This window comes from Protomyctophum parallelum (genome assembly GCF_964188405.1).
Source record: "Protomyctophum parallelum genome assembly, chromosome: 5".
Lineage (NCBI taxonomy): Eukaryota > Metazoa > Chordata > Actinopteri > Myctophiformes > Myctophidae > Protomyctophum > Protomyctophum parallelum.
Genome location: NC_139702.1, coordinates 12,047,258 through 12,065,857, shown reverse-complemented (window position 1 = coordinate 12,065,857; position 18,600 = coordinate 12,047,258). Strand labels below are relative to the sequence as shown.

At 41.3% G+C, this 18,600-nt stretch overlaps 1 protein-coding gene across 1 annotated transcript in view; it reads right to left on the bottom strand.

Moving 5' to 3' along the window:
- Positions 1-17,491, bottom strand: part of LOC310858195 (neuronal acetylcholine receptor subunit alpha-7-like) — a gene marked incomplete at both ends in the record, with an annotated part of 66,074 nt that extends 48,583 nt beyond the window's left edge. The window contains 13 exons of the mRNA XM_083764300.1: positions 4,551-4,690; positions 8,248-8,284; positions 9,148-9,217; positions 9,442-9,535; positions 11,192-11,266; positions 11,463-11,607; positions 12,189-12,299; positions 13,128-13,171; positions 14,162-14,306; positions 14,975-15,040; positions 15,413-15,484; positions 16,461-16,609; positions 17,269-17,491. Coding sequence (XP_083620426.1) covers positions 4,551-4,690; positions 8,248-8,284; positions 9,148-9,217; positions 9,442-9,535; positions 11,192-11,266; positions 11,463-11,607; positions 12,189-12,299; positions 13,128-13,171; positions 14,162-14,306; positions 14,975-15,040; positions 15,413-15,484; positions 16,461-16,609; positions 17,269-17,491 — 1,371 coding nt within the window. The remainder of the gene's footprint in view (positions 1-4,550; positions 4,691-8,247; positions 8,285-9,147; positions 9,218-9,441; positions 9,536-11,191; positions 11,267-11,462; positions 11,608-12,188; positions 12,300-13,127; positions 13,172-14,161; positions 14,307-14,974; positions 15,041-15,412; positions 15,485-16,460; positions 16,610-17,268) is intronic.
- Between the last annotated feature and the right edge of the window lie 1,109 nt (positions 17,492-18,600).

Below are 18,600 nucleotides of genomic sequence, written 5' to 3'. Positions count from 1 at the left end.
TGTACACTCTCAGAGTTAAATTAGCATTGACTTTACAATATAAATCGGGAGTCACAGAGATAGAAATGCCATTAAATGGGGGGGGGGGGGGGGGGGGGGTCCGTAGACTAATGCATGTCAAACTGGGGGTCGGTGAAATTAAACAGGTTTAAAATCACTGCTAGTGCCATAAAAGTCTTCTCTTATGGGGGTCCCTGGCATATCCTTTCAAATGGGGGTATTTAGTGTCAATTTGGGGGTCCTTGACATGGAAAGGTTTGGGAACCAGTGCAGTAGAGCACCTTATCACATCATCGGTGATGCGGAGGCAAGATATACAGTATGCATAATATCACATACTAGAGTAGACCAATGTTCAAAGGAAAGGAAATTCTCCCACCGCAGTTATAGCCTGAAGAAATGTTTTCGATTTACATTTTAGGATGTAGACTTTTACATTTCAGTCAGTGTTGTAATTATAGCCCTGCGTCACATACACACTCGGTTGAGAAACGAACCCATTCATGTCACCCTCGCTGCCAACCACTGGGTTTTACTGGGTTCAAACTGACATGAAATGAGGTGAATGTGACCTTGCTAGCTTATTGTTGTGAATGTAATCAGCAGGCAATGTATATAGAGGATAAAAATATAATACATGGATGAAACTTTTTCCTTTGTTAATCTGCCTATATATCCACCTTTGCATTATCACTGCTGTTTCTCTCCGTTGCATGACTATACGAGGAAACTGAAGAAGCGTGACACTATATATTAATGTCGGTATATCTGTTCGTCTTGAAGGTCACTGCCACAGACATCGGTTACGACGGGGGCGTCCCACACAAGCGTACGAGGATGCGCTACATAAAGATGCACGGGGAGAAAGCACTGGCGAGTTATAGCCAGACGCATGGAGAATCCAGATGACTGCTGGAGGGCTCATCTAAGGACAACAGTAGCAGAGACAGTATACAGCCTTATAGCCAGCGGGCCAGCACCAACACTTTGAGAGGACCTGTGATGTTCATTACATACTTTTATTTGTATTTTCTTCTATTCACTTGGTCATTAAGGTCCACAGAATGAGAGGAAATATCGCGGAAATATCGCAAAAAAGGATTATGGCCATTTTTGTATACCACACCATAGACAACCAATATAAGGCAAAATTTCATCATACTTTAAGTAGCTTGTGACATGATGTCAAACTAGGGGGTTTTCATGATTCTGAATCCATTCCAAGCATTAGATTTGCACGAAATACACTCCTTGGCCTAAATTTGGCTATATCAACTTGCCTAAATGTCCTCATCACAGTGATGACGGCTATCGCACAAAACTAATGCTTGGAATGGATTCAGAATCATGGAAATCCCCTATTCACATCATGTCACATGCTACTAAAAGTATGATGACATTTTTAGTTGTTTATGGTGTGGTATACAAAAATGTCCATAACTTCTTTCACAGTGTTTCCAGCAGAGCAGACCTCTCATTCTGTGGACCTTAATGACCAGAGCAGACCTCTCATTCTGTGGACCTTAATGACCAGAGCAGACCTCTCATTCTGTGGACCTTAATGACCAGAGCAGACCTCTCAGTCTGTGGACCTTAATGACCAGAGCAGACCTCTCATTCTGTGGACCTTAATGACCAGAGCAGACCTCTCAGTCTGTGGACCTTAATGACCAGAGCAGACCTCTCATTCTGTGGACCTTAATGACCAGAGCAGACCTCTCATTCTGTGGACCTTAATGACCAGAGCAGACCTCTCATTCTGTGGACCTTAATGATCAAATGAATAGAAAAAAAACACAAAAAAGTCATGTCATGACATCACAGGTTAATCCTTAACCGTTGAGCTTTTGGGCCTGTGGTTCCCCGGCTATTATAGCCAGACAAGACACAGACACAGACACAGACACAGACACAGACACAGACACAGACACAGACAGACAGATAGACAGAAAGACAATACACCAAAGGGAGGCTGGCATAAGAGAATACAGCAGCTGCTGTATTATTATAGTCTTGTGAACCGATGGGGGAGGCCATGTGTAGAGAGTTTCACAACAGACTTCACAGTCGTATCCGAATCCGATCATGCATGGCCCCCAGGGATCTGGGGGGGCCCCCAGGGATCTGGGGGGGCCCCCAGGGATCTGGGGGGGCCATGTGCAGCTGCATTACACACAGAGACTGAGCCTAGTCTGGAGACAGCAGCGGAGGCGCTAGGTAGGTTTTTGAGCCATGTCACGAGAAGCATGAAGAATTCCTCCGAAAAGTTTACAAAGCCGGCACGCACATCCAAAAGGATGGAATCCCAGGTGGACCCCACATGGAGGAACAGTGGATCATGCTCCCGTGGATATCACAACAAAGCAAAAGGTGATGATTGGAGCATCTAGAGCGACATTCTGGCTCTTCCCCCAGGCACCTCATGGCAATGAAACCACGTCGTTCATTGTCTGTGGGAGAGCTAGACGCTTGTTTCTATATGCAGTACGCTACGCGCTAGACGCTTGTTTCTATATGCAGTACGCTACGCGCTAGACGCTTGTTTCTATATGCAGTACGCTACGCGCTAGACGCTTGTTTCTATATGCAGTACGCTACGCGCTAGACGCTTGTTTCTATATGCAGTACGCTACGCGCTAGACGCTTGTTTCTATATGCAGTACGCTACGCGCTAGACGCTTGTTTCTATATGCAGTACACTACGCGCTAGACGCTTGTTTCTATATGCAGTACGCTACTATTATTTATTTAGAGGATAGTCCCTTGAGATGCATCATCTAGTTTTAGAGGGGGTCCTTATCATGAAGACAGGGACGTCCACAGAAAGATATCAAAGGGGGCTTCATGAGCCCCTGCCCTTTTACCCGTCTGTAAAACAGCTGCCCCATACTCCAGACCATGAATGCAGCATTTACTAGTGAAAGAAATGCAAAAACGTTACCCTCTCCTTCCCATACCATACCGGAAGGCAGCATTCAGGAGATTTTTTCTTCTTTTTTTTTAAGTCTCCTGAACTAATTTGTTTCGAAATCCATGCCGTCCAGTAGATGAAAGAATGCAGGGTTGCGCCCCGAAAATAGCTGATCTACAAGCTCACAAGCTTGTAGATCTGCTATTTTGGGCCCAAAGTGCCCTCTTTTGGGATTTCAGCCCCTGCCTCTCCAACACTCTCTGCACGCGCCTGCATGAAGTGACACACAGCGTACGACGGAGTCTGACAACCCCAACTCAGAGCTGCAACAGGGTGTCAGTCTGGGTTTTTTGGATGAGTGCTCAGGCGTACGTGGGTCACGGATCATGTGTGGGTTTGCCTAGAGGATGGGTGCATGAGCGTGGAGAGAACATGAACAAGAGCGGACAGATCTGACAGTGAACCCAATATAAATAGCATTGATTGAGGTGTAATTAGTCATGAGACTCATGACACAGACAGAATGCAAATGTAGCAACGAGAACTGTAACCCAGTGGACTACTATGCGCTCTCAGAGTAGAATGAACACTGAGGATTGCAGTGTGTAGAGAAGAGAGGAGAGGAGAGGAGAGGAGAGGAGAGGAGAGGAGAGGAGAGGAGAGGAGAGGAGAGGAGAGGAGAGGAGAGGAGAGGAGAGGAGAAGAGAAGAGAAGAGAAGAGAAGAGAAGAGAAGAGAAGAGAAGAGAAGAGAAGAGAAGAGAAGAGAAGAGAAGAGAAGAGAAGAGAAGAGAAGAGAAGAGAAGAGAAGAGAAGAGAAGAGAAGAGAAGAGAAGAGAAGAGAAGAGAAGAGAAGAGAAGAGAAGAGAAGAGAAGAATCAGACTGAAATTGAATTGTCTTGTCCAGTGAAAGGACGGAAACCAGTGACCGTCTCCAAATGAGAAATGAAGGAGGGGAGAAGTATAAGGCAAAGGATAGTGGCTTATTTCTCACAGCCACCTGGATGAGTACAAAGTGAAGTACACTGCAGTCACAGCAAAACTCCCAAATTAAATGCAGCTGAAAGTCAGTAAGTCACCACGTCCTGAAAATCCACAGTGTACATTTAACTCCAATAGTGTACAACTGTACACTGTGTACAATTTGTAACCGTATGGGTCCATTTCTACTATCAGAGTTACAAATGAATACTAAGAAAAGAATGCTCAGGAAAACACTCTCTCCGTAGCTTCCCATCTGTCTTTACCAAGCAACACACACACACACACACACACACACACACACACACACACACACACACACACACACACACACACACACACACACACACACACACACACACACACACACACACACACACACACACACACACACACACACACACACACACACACACACACACACACACACACACACACACACACACACACACTATAAGGCTGTACCCTAGCCCTGTTTTTAGGACTCGAACTTTGGCAGGAACCATTTGGTTCTAATTAATTAATTGGAGTGCTTTTAACCAGGCTGCAATTCATAAATAGATCCTCCGGGGCGACGTTAACCCTAACGAGCGAACATTCAAACCCTGAATGTTTGGGGACAGCCTTAACACACACACACACACGATATTACTTACTCACCACATCAATAATCTGGAGCAACGTGAGGCCCAGCTCCACCACTATGGGTGCTGAGTCATTCTGGACAGGCCTCTCCAGACGGTTATAGTTGACCATCAGGTCTTTGTAGAGCTTCCTCTGGTTCGCTCCTCCTTCACAACCTGGAAGGAAAGGAGGAATGATAATTAACAACACAAAGAGGAATGGAGTGAAAGATCCCTAGATCCCTAAATCAAAGCTGAAATCCCGGGGGGATATAGGTAATTTTCTGTTGTAGCACCCACACTGTGGAATGAACTTCCACCTCATGTCAGAGCTTCTCAATCCTTGTCTGTGTTTAAATCACGTCTGAAAACTCACTTGTACTCCTTGGCATTTGAACATACTGAATAAGAGTTGCTGCTTCCACTGCATTGTGTCCTTATGTGCCCTGTCTATGTACTGTTGTTGTTGTTGTTGTTGCTTTTTTAGTATTTCTTTGTGTACAGCACTTTGTTTCAACCTTGTTGTATAAAAATGTGCTTTATAAATAAAGTGGATTGGATTGGATTGAAGAGAGAGGGATGTAATCTGAATCAGTTTTATTGTCTCATTCACGGGTTTACAGGTGTATTAGTTTTCCCATCGTGTCGTTGCTTTCAGGAAAGAAAGAAAATTGGGGGGTGGAGAAAAACTGAAATGGAAACAATCAAAAATGTAAGATATCTGTATGCGTATACATAAACAAGAAAATGACTGCCAGGTGCAACAAGCTCTTGTAGTGCCCGTTTTCGTTCATTTCCGACCGTTCTTTTGTTGGTTCACTCACTGGGTTTTGTTATGACTTTCCTCTAGCTCCAGTTAGCTCATAACATTAGCCGCTGTTGCGGTGTTCGGAGTATGGATTTTTATGCCATTCAGACTCCCATTGGCTTAGGAGGCAGCCAATCATGACTAGGTCGCTAGTAAGGTCGCTAGGAGGCAGCCAATTATGACTAGGTCGTGTTTGCGGTCGTCAGTAGTGGTGCGTGCAAATGTAAGCCAGGCTGCTTCGCACCTGGCAAAAAGCAGCACTAGTACATGGGAAGAAGGGTGAAGTAAGAGGGTAAGATGTAAAAAATAAAATAAAAAGAGAAGAGAGAAAAGTAATTAAAGAATATGTAAGGTGGGCAGAGGAGGAAGAGGGAAGGAAGGAGAGGTAGAAGGAGGGACAGTGAGTTGCCAATTAAAACGTATATAGGTGAGAAGCTCTCAGATAAAGCGGGAGGTGGAAGGGGTAGCTAGCGTGGCACATGGTCTGACCACTCATTAGTCCGACCCCAAACCCTGACCCTGACCATAACCGCACGCGGACGCCACGGGGTGAGTCTTAACCAGCCACGGGGTGAGTCTTAAGGTTCATACATAATCCAGTTTTTGGTTTACCCAACTTCTAGACCAATCAATGAACGGGGGTGATAGCTCCAGAGTGAAAAGACTTGTCTGATAGTAAAAACAGAGAGATGGGTCTGTGTCCGCGGTGATAGCTGATCATCACCGCGACTGACGTAATGGTGTAGTTTTCCAACCCTTTAAAAACTACACTGCGGTGATAAGCAATCACCAAAAACTGGAGTAAGTATGAGCCTTAAACCGGCCACGGAATGAGTCTTAACCAGCCACGGGGTGAGTCTTAACCGGCCATGCCGTAGTCAGACTAACAGAATGTCGGACTACTGCGCAGTCCCCGGGGAAAGGGGGGGAGACAGACGGATAAAGGGATACAAGAGGAGCTGAGGATGAGATCAAACGGAAGAGAAACAGTAACGGAGATAGGAGGGTTTGAAAAAGGTGAGTGAGATCATCTGAGATGGTGAAGAAACGAGCAGAGGGAACAGGAGAGGGAGAAACTGGTAGAAAGAAGGAAGAGAGAGATATAGGAGAAAAGATGAGACTGAGATCGAAGGAATGCCAGAGAGAGGGAGAAGACAGGAAAACCAGTCACAAGAGATTCAAAGATTACTCTACCGTTTATTTTAAATGGTCAATTAAAATATATTAACCCATATATTAGAATTTTTTACTATGTATTCTCTAGACATTTAAATCGTGGTCATAAATTATAATCAGACCCCCTTACATAACTAAGGCAATTACTCCTGGATGCTCAAATTGCTCATGCACACCGCCTCCTGTCCCTAAGGGAAAGCAGTTAAGATACGATACGCTCAACTTATTATGAGCATATATTAACAAAGCAGTAGACTGTGCTTTGCTTTTGTCTCGCTCGAATCCATTGAGTCTCATTAATTGGTTGGCAAAGAAGGAAAGTCTTTAACATGAATAAATATATCCCCATGACAGACATCAGGGTCAGTGACACAAACGGGTTCTATTCTCCACCCATTGTTTGGGAAACACTGCCCTAGGGGAGTTGAATTATTATTATTTGTTCTCGCTAAAGACTTTCACAAACACGTCGGGGAAGAGCTTGTCATAAACCAAGAACATTTTTTAAATGTGTGCAATTGCCTGGGGGAAATGCATGCAGATTGTCTGATACATTAACTACTCAACATTGCATGCTGAGAGGATAGCAATTGTTGTAGCTTAGTAATGTGTGAGATAGATGTATTAACATTTGATTTATAGGTTGACTGAGCCACTGCTACTGTAGGGATATCCTAGACTAAATAATGACTAATAGTCATAGGAATTTGTCAACTAATTGATTGCTTTATCTCAAATCTGTAAACTTGTTTAACACATACAATTACGCTGAGAGCATCCATTTCAGGTTGGTGAGGTTGAGAAATGAACATTCTGATTTTACACACACACACACACACACACACACACCTGGTGTTGGTTCACTGTGTTGTGTTGTGTCGCCAAGAACGAGCTCAATGTTTACAAAAACAGACCGACACTCTATTTTGAAGCTTATGGGCTAGAGTTTAAATCCCAGAAACATGGCGCCGCTAGCTTTTCAGACGCCACCCCCCCCCCCCCCCCCCCCTCTTGGTGACACATTTTGACAAACTATAGTCCTATTATAGACTGGTAGGATTTAAGGGTCACAGTATATCTAGACTAGTTTACAAGTGTGCTCATTGAATTTCAACAATTTAAATCCAATAAATTAAAAAATCTAGAGCACATCCACCTGAATGAGAGAGTGTCTGAGACAGATGTCATTTAAAGTAGCTATGAGTTCCTGCAACCTCCACACGGGAAGCGGCGAGCTGTGAAGTAATGAGCCAAGCTGTCAACGATGAAGATGATGAGATGACATATTATCACTACGACGATAGGTTTATTTTCACACAATGCAAGTACAAAAATATAAGACTGATCTAATTTCTTTTCACTAGAGTCAATAGTACAAATATTTACTGTATCATAATTAGTTGCACACCTGGAAGTTAGCTACTGTATCTTCCTAGTGACTCTTGTCCAAATTGAACCATGTCTGAACTCAATAGCAAAGCTGTCTGCTCAAACATGAACACGCCAATAAAGGCTGAATGGCTGACTACTGGTCTAATGAGCCAAGAATAAACAAAGAGGTGACTGGCACTGTTAGTTTGTATGGATGCAGAGCAGCAGAGCCTAGCTGTCAAGGCTGCCAATCCTGTCAATCGTGTGTCACCATAAATCTACATAATGTGATGAGTTGAATCATGACTCAACCAAGCTGAGCCAAAACAATCTGAGAAAAGTATTGCCTAAACAGCACAGGCCTGATGTACAGCCGTACCCAGAAAGACGGTCCAACATGAGCATGATACTGTAGACTACAGATACAGGACAATAGAAATTAAGACACTCTGGTACGTAGGTGAAATCCAAAGAAAACGCTTTCCTCTCCTCTCCGACTATGTAAAAACATCAATATTGGCATATCACCTGTGTAGTGTTAACAGGTAGTGTTTTCTAATTTCCAATGTATTGTTCTCAGCCGCACCGGAAAACATTATGCAAGCGGTATTTATATATATATATATACACAAAAAGGTCCTTCCAAACCTTTCACATTACACTTTCAGTACTGCAAACTGCACAGTAAAGTAAACAATGCCAGTCAACTGCGGAGCTGAAACACTTTCTCCCTGAGAGCAAGCCGAGAGCGAAACGCTCTGGTCCCCCACACGGAAAGGACTTATATGTTACATATATGTTAGACATATATGTCTAACATATATGTAACATATATGTTAGACATATATGTTAGACATATATGTAACATATATGAAATTGGACCCCCTGAACATATATGTGCATATATGCACTTATATGAACATATATGCACATGTACATATATGTGCATATATGTACATAAATAACAATATAATATAACATAAAATGTACAATATAATAATAATACAATTATAAATAATACAATAATAATAATATAATAGCAACAATTTTATTTACACATACACAGAAATTGTATGTGGTTTGGGAACCAGTGATGTAGCCTATTATATGTAAATTACATAATCTATATCTTTATCTTTCTGAATAAAAAAACATCCAAATATGTGTCAGAAAAGAAGACCTCAGATGTTTCTTGGGAGAATAAACATTTATTCACGGCAATATAAATAATACGGCAATTTCAAGAACAATAATTTGGCCAAAAAATAATAAAATATACATTGGAGGGGTGGGGGCTCCAGGTCACCGGCTTCTCTTGGGCACGTACCACTCCCATGTCATCCCCGAATCTGATTTGATAAAAGAGTCATTAGTTCAGAAGCAAGCTACAAAATGCACATCACAATTTGAGTCATGTCATCATGACGTACAATACACTATGATGTATCATTCTCCATTCATTGTCAATCTGAATTTAATGTTTGTGTAGTGGACAGGCATTAAAGCTGGATATAGGAGGGGCTGTATCAACAGCTTTATTTCATTTTAATAATATCATTACTTGTTTGTCTACTTCTTGTGGGACCGCCGCAGCTCCGTCAGCTTCCCATTCACTGCTGTTCCCAGCATGCCTTTGGTGGCTTGGGGAAACTTCTTTAATGTGGCTTCTACATAGAATCAAGGAAAAGGCAATAATGAGAAGACAGTGGACCTGATTTATAATTTAGGCATTTAGCAATGTAAATCGCTTTTAATCCAGAGCGATTTACATTTAAGCAAGAACAAAACATGGCAATACAAAAAAAATACATGCTTGAAGTCAACTAGAATTCAAGCAGTCCATCTGTTAGTGTGTACACAAACCTATTGTTGACGATTGTTGGCCTTTAACCAAAAAGATGGTATATGGAATGAATAGATTTAAACAAGCTTTTCTCACAAATGTCACTTTAATTAGTATTGGCGACGTGACAGCACTCATCAGCACAGGTTATTTAGTGATAAGACATGCAAATCAAGCAAATTAACTAAAAGCATGAAATGGCATGATTAATGATGAACCCATTTAGACCTGAAATACCCTTCATGTCAATGTGCAATTAAATCTGGGAGTCATTTTGGACGTTACTACATTATACAGGGCTGGGTGTTAATGGAAAAATTAAAATATCACAGGCCCTGTTATTTGTAGAGTGAGTATATATAGTTATATGTTCATTGAATGTTAACAATATTCTAAAAATAAAAAATAAACTGCGTTTTGAATTGGCCTCAAGTCTAAATGGGTTATGGGTGAAGAAGGGTGCAGTAGATGTAGGGAGGCATACTATGATCCGACGGAGCAATGATCCGACGTGCATTGGTCCGAGGTTAGGTTTAGGTGTGCTGCGCCCCGGGGGAGGTTAGGGTTAGGGTGAGGGTCTGCGCTGGGGGTCGGGGTTGGGGTTAGGTTTAGGTGTGCTGCCCCCGGGGTGGTTAGGGTTAGGGTGAGGGTTTGAGGTAGGTTGTCGATCACACCAATGCATTGGACCAATGCTCCGTCGGACCAAACATGCACTCGTAGATGTAGAGCAGTTTTTCCCAATCTTTTCTTGTGGCAGAATCAACATGAAAATCTTCAATTGTTTTCACGGCCCGCCTATCTGATCACATAACCTGGCAGTAGACAAGTCGATAGGTGGGCCACGTGCATTTTCTTAAGATGTTTATTTGATGTTTATTTAATGATCAATCAACTTGTGTTCTGGCTTAGATCAATGAAAATCAATGGAAAATATAACATTCATATTTAAAGAAGTCTTTAGAAATTGATACTATTTTATGGTGTTTCTTAGACTGCAAAGTATACTAAGAAACACCATAAAATAGTATCAATTTTTAAAGACTTATTTAAATATGAATGTTATATTTTAATAACATTCTAGTGTTTTGTCCAATGATTTGGGGGCCCACTTGAAATCCCCTTGCGGCCCACCAGTTGGGAACCACTGCTGTAGGACAACAATTGTTATTGACTAACCAACTACATGTTCTACAACCCAGAGGACCACACTTAATTATCTCAGTGGAAGCACACTAGCCCAGAATATAGAATATAGCGAGCTGCGATGAAGTGAGCAAATTAGGTTAGGCTTTTATAATTACCAGGTGCTACGCCGTGCAGATTTCTGCAATGGGTGTCATCACTTACCTGATTTCTGACTCCAGTGATAAACTACCACTGATGGCTAATAAATAGTGAAAATAGGGATGGTTAAAGTAGTCAACTCAATGCATATCTATGAACTGTTCTTTTACTTCTTGAATTAATTTGATGTACTCACCAAGTATGGCGTTCTTTTTATCAGGGTCCAGGGCCTTCAGATGTTCCCCGCCACTGCCACGCTTTGACATCCCACCTAAATAAGATATTTTAAACATTATTTTTTAAATGAAACGTGGGAAATCCCTCAACTACATGATGTTTCACTTAAGCAATATCTCAGATTTATGTTATGGAGGTACAAACGGAAATACATTATCCCAAGCAGGTTCAAATCTTAATTCTGCATTAGTTAATGGATCGACTTTAAGAGATTTTGGGGGGAAAAATACCGCTGAGGTTGCTCTCCAGGAGTTCCTTCATGGGGAAGACGCCCATCAGGAGCAACCGCACCATTTGTGTTGGAGTGGTGGCGGCGGCGGCGGAAGTCCAGGTTGCCCTATTGCAAAGGACACCTGATCCTTTGACAATTTCTATCTGAAAAAACAAAATATCACATTTAAGTTATTTAAGTCCTCCTCCTGAGGAGGAGGATTCTAAAAACGACTTATAAATCCTAAAGCCTTGTTTATACTTCACTGCGCCACCATGAGGCTGAGTTGAAAATATTCAAGTGCCATTTCTTCCTCTGCCTAGTGGTATTGTGCGTGCGAAATGTCACGGAAATCACACAATGTGTTCATGATTTGCAGCATTTTGTACATTTTGTAACTTTGGAAGCCAATCTTAGCCAATCAGGATGGAGTCTGAAAAATCTGAAAGCCATCGTTGAATTGCTCTAGAGAGACTGCATTGTACCAATTTGCGCAATGTTTGGACTAAATCTGTAGGTGTACTGTCAAAAGCGGCCTCCTGGTGGCGCTATAACAGTCCAATGTGAAAGCTTTGGGGCAGAGGTTCAGCTCTGGCATTCAGGGAGTGTGTTTGCAGAGTATGGCTGCGATCAAGCCAGCGGTGCCAGAGATTAGCTATTCACAGACGGACGGACGGACGGAGTGCAAAACATACTCTCTCCCTATGCCTACGGCCTGGTGGAGACAATGACATAATGTACTTACTTTCGGGGGACCTTCAGGTCCATTAGGCCGGTGTTGCTCGGGACAGGGAGGTCTGGAGCTCTCTGCTTGAGCTGTTGCCTCCACAACACGGCCCGGGGTAGATGACTGGCTCTTAAAATTAAACAGTGACATGACAAAAGTGTTAACTTTTGCAGTAGTGGGCAGCACAGCACTCTACTACTGTCAAACTACAATTACTTTGCTGCTGTTTTTATTAGCCTGGCCAGCATTCCTTTTTGGGTCCACACAGCACTTTTGTAACACAGACCAGCCTATCCTCCGAGGTGGAAAGCCTGGTGATGCGAGGTTACGTTTTTATAAACTGCTTCCTGAACAACCACAGTATATGGGGGTTTTTAAAAACTGAAAAAAACTGCAGCCGCATTATTTGGACTTTTTTGGTTGTGGGACAAAAACATAGCAGGCTGCATAATGCTGCCTTCACATTTACAATTTTACACCAGCAATATTATGTTGCTGCCATGATCTGAGAAAGTAATGAGGGTCAATGCATTGTCTACAGATAATTAACCAATTGTTCCAGGAGGTCCAAAAGCAGAGCAGCAAAGTTGAGGATAGTTCAAAATTCTAATTTTCCAAATTCAATTAAAATAAAATCAATTGTTGATCAATTGTTAACATCCATACCTGCTGGCAGTGCAAATACATTGAGCATTTTGTGAGATCAGCCCTTAACAAACCAATTTGCCTCCTCTAGTCAAATATAAGTAAATCACAATCCTTCTGTCTAATATATTACTCACCTGCAATGGTTGTGCTGTTTCTGTGTCTCTAATTGGTCGATTCTTAAACAAGTATAAACACAAATGCAGCAAGTTAATTACCCTACAAATGAGACCAACATCATACAAACTTATCTATGGTGAAAAAAACAAGTAGGCCTACAATACAAAAATAATAATAATAATAAGAACTTACTCTACCAGCCAGAACGGCGATGTCTTCTTTAATTTGAGGTATATCTAGTGTAGGGATGAATAGGAAAGGATCAATCACGATGATCAGATCAACAGACAGTAAGTAATAAGTATAGTTAACCTAATTATAATAACCTTTGTTAAGGTTACCCTTGATAGTAAGGTAATAACAATAAAACATTGCACATCCTATGATGTGCACTTTGTGATGGCATGCCTAAAATGGCTTATCTACAAGCTCACAGAGCTGTAGGTATTTTCAGTGTGCAACACCATCACACAACGGCCCATAATGTCACTGCGGTTCGGGCTCTTCCCACTTTGACATCTGAGTGGCTGCGCTCAGATGTCAAAATGGGAAGAGACATAGCCTTGTTGACAGAGGGCTGCAGTTTAAGAATACAGCAATGGCTGATTCTGTCACTGAATACAATATACATTTTAGACGATATCTTTGTTACATAGCATACCCGTTTGTATTTGTGCACGCACCTCGACAGTGGGTGCAGGGCCAATAAGGCAATCATGGAAAGAGGGAGTGCCTGCACACCGTTCTCCAGGTAAAATAATTACTTTATTGAGAAGAAGACCATTTTTTCCACACAATCTTCATCAGGTCAGTAATTATTTTACCTGGAGATATTTGTTACAACACAGGAGCTATGGAGTCATGTTGTATTTCATAATGTGTAGTACTAGTATCGATTCATTTTGGGTCCGGGATATGTTTGCTCGCCAGACCTATCTCAATCATGAGCTGGATAAATCAACCGCAACTACTGTCTGAGATTATCTGTTCTATTACAGGGAAACGAGAGAATTTGCAAAGCCCCCCCCCACAGAAAATCTCCCCATAATATGATTGATTACACATATTTATGGTAACTGTTGCATAATTGCAGTGATGATTATGACTTGACCGCATCACTTTCGTGGAATAACCTCTGCAATACACATTTTCTCATGTAATATTACTTAAATAGACTTGGGCTGACTGACACCTAATAGCAATAGAATAATGGAAATATAACATACGTGTGGTGATAATGTGTTGGAGGCGAGAAACTTCAGCATTCAGTTTAGCGTTCTCATCCCTCAGTTCCTGGATGGTCGTCTGAAACTGGGCAAGCTTCCTATTCTGCCACAGATGCACATCAGACTCTTTTCTTTGTTCAAGTGCCTTTGGGAGTATTACATTTTTTTAAATTACATTCATGAGGCAATAACATGGCAAGTAATACCTGGGTTGATTTAAATTGTTTCATTTGTAATCTAAAATATATACCCCTACTTGGTGCAGTTAAATAAATATAACATCATGTTGAACTTATAGTAGTGTACAAGGCTTTCCAACACAAATGATAATACCTTTTTCTTTGAAAGCCCTTCACCTGACTCCATCTCCAGATCAGCTGACCTTTTCTGAATCTTCTCAGACAGACAGACAGACAGACAGACAGGATTTCATTCAAAGGAAAAGAAAAGTGTTAAGACTGACCTTTAAAAAAAAATCAGTTTGAAGTTATTGTAATGGTACAAGAACAATCTACACAATGGATGGACATTACTGAGGAACTGTATTCTATGGAAAAACTAACATCCATACTTAGACTACAAGAGGATAAATTCTATAAAAAGTGGGAAAAGTGGAATTTCTTCTCTCAGCCTAGCGATATTGCAATTGGATTTCATTGAAAGTTTTTTTTTGTAATATGAGAAATGCAGCCTTTTTTTCGTTTACTTTTTGTCTTTTTTCTTTCCGTATTGTCTTGTCAGTTGTGTATGTTTTTTCCTTCAATAAAAATTAAGTGAAAAAAAAAAAAGAACAATCTACACAGTTGAAGTTACCTTTTTCTTTGGAGGGCCGGGGATTTCCTCAACTTCAACCAGAGGAGTCACAGGACAGTTGGATGGCTATATGGTAGAGAGCAGAGTTCATCAGCTTACCATGTGCCAAGCCTCAGCATAACCCGTCCTATACCCACATACCTGTCCAATGACTCTTGGAGAGTGTGAATTAGAGGGACAGGTGTTGATCATGTTGAACTTATAGTAGTGTACAAGGCTTTCCAACACAAATGATAATACCTTTTTCTTTGAAAGCCCTTCATCTGACTCCATCTCCAGATCAGCTGACCTTTTCTGAATCTTCTCAGACAGACAGACAGACAGACAGGATTTCATTAAAAGGAAAAGAAAAGTGTTAAGACTGACCTTTAAAAAAAATCAGTTTGAAGTTATTGTAATGTTACAAGAACAATCTACACACTACACAGTTGAAGTTACCTTTTTCTTTGAAGGGCCGGGGATTTCCTCATCCCTCCCTTCAACCAGAGGAGTCACAGGACAGTTGGATGGCTATATGGTAGAGAGCAGAGTTCATCAGCTTACCATGTGCCAAGCCTCAGCATAACCCGTCCTATAGATAGCACTTCCGTAGACTTAGATAGCATTTGATACAGACTTATAGCATGTTATGTAGACAGCACTATAATTGCATTGTATATAGTCATAGCACGCCATAGTACATATGTATAGCATAGTAGTATATATTATTCGTTTACAATTCTAGTATATATGTATAGTTTCATTATATAGATATTCCACTGTTACTTTCTTAGCTACGCATGTTTCATGATAAATGCTTTTATGTGATGTATTCCCATGCTTTTTGTTCTTGATTAATGTAAATCGCTCTGGATTAAGTCTGCTAAATGCCTAAATTGTAAATTGTATACTCACATACCTGTCCAATGACTCTTGGAGAGTGTGAATTAGAGGGACAAGTGTAACTCCAGGGGTAGCATTAAATTTTTTTATGTCCCAGAGGTCAATTCTGAATTGGGTAAGAAAGCCTTCTAATATTCTGCTGCCATGCAGTGGACCGGCCTACTATTGCACATCAAAGCATGGGGTGCCATTGGCTCCCCATGCTGGATAGTAACCGCAAGGTTGCCAGTTCGAACCCGGGCTCCCTAGAGTTAGTGTCAAAATGTCCTTGAGCACGACACTGAACCCCTAATTGCTCCTGATGTGCTGATTGGTGCCTTGCATGGTTTCTGCTGCAATTGGTGTATGAATGTGTGTGTGTGAATGGGTGAATATAATGCACAATCTATGTAAAGCGCCTTGAATCCAAGGCGCTATATAAATGCACCATTTACCAATGGAAAAATCTGACTGTACTTCCAAAAGGGCAATTAGGAGACAGATGACGAAAGATATCTGAGTGCATTAATGACATGTCATTTAGAATTAGATACTGCTTTAATTAGAATCTTGGATTACTTTGTGGTAGTATGTACATAATAAACACACAAAAGACCACACTTACCTTTTTCTTAGAAAGATCCATCCCCCCCTCCTCCTCTACATATTTCATGTTAGGCTTGGGGGCCCGTTTACTGTCCTGTCCATGTCCACTGCCCTGTCTCTCTCGTCTCTCCATCTCGTTCAGAGTCTTCTGAAGAGACTTCTCATTAGCTGGAAAATGAATAAGTGTTATGAAACTATAAATTAGTTCTGATCTTTGTTAAGTTCGCCCACCGAATTAGGGGTCGGAAACAAAAATGGATTCAGGGATATATTGTGATTTTTAATCACACCAATCGCCAAGTTCAGAATCAATATTTATTTAAATGTTTTCTTTTTAGGAGAGGGGGGGGATGTCAGTCAGTCATAAAGACTGACTGACATAATCTGCTATCTGGCTGCATTGAAGTATAGGCCTATGTATACTTCCCATGGTCTAGCTATGTTTTTTAGAATAATTTTAAATGTTCTAAGATATTATATTATTTTGAACATAGCTAGGACAGACACACACACACACACACACACACACACACACACACACACACACACACACACACACACACACACACACACGACGTATAATTGTGTACATGACACTGCACAACAATGAATTACAGGAAATAAAGCTAAACAGTTAATTAGTTGACTGGAAACTGGAGTGAACTAAAGTGCTGCAGGCTCTTTTCCTGCTTTATTTCCTGTAATTCAATGACAGGTTCACACGACGCTCGCTCTGAACTTTAACATGCTTAGCCTGGCTAATAAGCCAGACTAATATCGCACAAGGGAATGTATGTCGGCCTGTTAAATTAAATTTGTTCACTTACGTGCAACACTGAGGAGGGTCGCTTGGTAGACAGGCCATGGCTTTCCTGTGTTCTTCTTGCGTCCAGGGATGAAACCTCGCCACTCCACTAAAACGGGTTCAGATAGCTCACCTTCAGCGAGATATTCATCTTCATATTCTTGGCCATTTTTTATCCATTGAAATGGAACAATGCTTCTCCTTCCCTTGTCCATGCCCTCTAGGAATACCAGCAACGCAAACATTTTGTTTAGTTTCTTTTACCTTCTATTCTAGTAAGTTCTCTTTATGTGACTGACTCGGATTTTCTCTCTCTCTCCTGTCAGTAGCTCGAGCGCCGGCGCCCACAAAGTATCGCGTGGTCTGGAGATTGGAGAAACAGGAGAACAGCTAATGGTAACGCGAGACTTTTTTTGGTTGCCCGCTCGACACGGCTCGAGGCTATAAAAAAAGCGGCAAGCGGATGTGACGTACTATAGAGCTGAAAATTAATCCTAGGCAATATAAAAATAATAAAATTAAATAAAACGTGAAAATTGTGCAGGAAGGTAATTCATGTGCTTAAAGTGTACAACAATGTATAACAACGTAGAACAATATAATTGTAATAACCAAATAAAGATTTTTACGTCATGCCATATAGGTCAGCTGACCACTGCCGGATGTTGCGTAATTGCCACTGAATTCCTTCCTGCCACAGAGGAGAACACTAGAACATTCGAATGAGAAGGGTACGGAGACAAACAAAGAGCAGCTGATTCTGATCAACTTTTGTGACACATTAACTGTATTAATGGACAAACTTGTCCGGTACAAGAGGTACCTCGTTGACGACGAAGCGTCCATACCACGCACAACTAAACGAAGATGGAAAAAGAGGTAACAGCACCAATACAAGCCACCCACTATACTAGTTATCTCTACAGTATCTATGCTAACGTTAGCACGCTAACTGTTTAGCCCATTTCTTTATAACTATGGTCTCGTAAGCTGTGTCTTCATTAACTTGTCTTGCACCGTAAATAGCATACCTAAAAGCCCTCAGTGCACCGCCGATGCGACGCGTTGAGGCTTATTCTTAAGACATTGTTTGGCGCGAAAGTAAACATTTAGCTTCTAGCTGGAGCAGAACTAACAGCGTGCTATGTAAGGAATATTTATTTATTTTTATATTTAAAAAAAAAAGCATGCGGTTGCTAAACAATTGACACTTCCAGTTTTTCTTTCTTGCATGCTAATGTAGATATTGTCTGTAGACATTTAGCCAAGTAGCTAATATTGGCATTGTTACACACACACACACACACACACACGCGTGTGATAGTAATTCTAAATTGATATAATTGTAATTGCT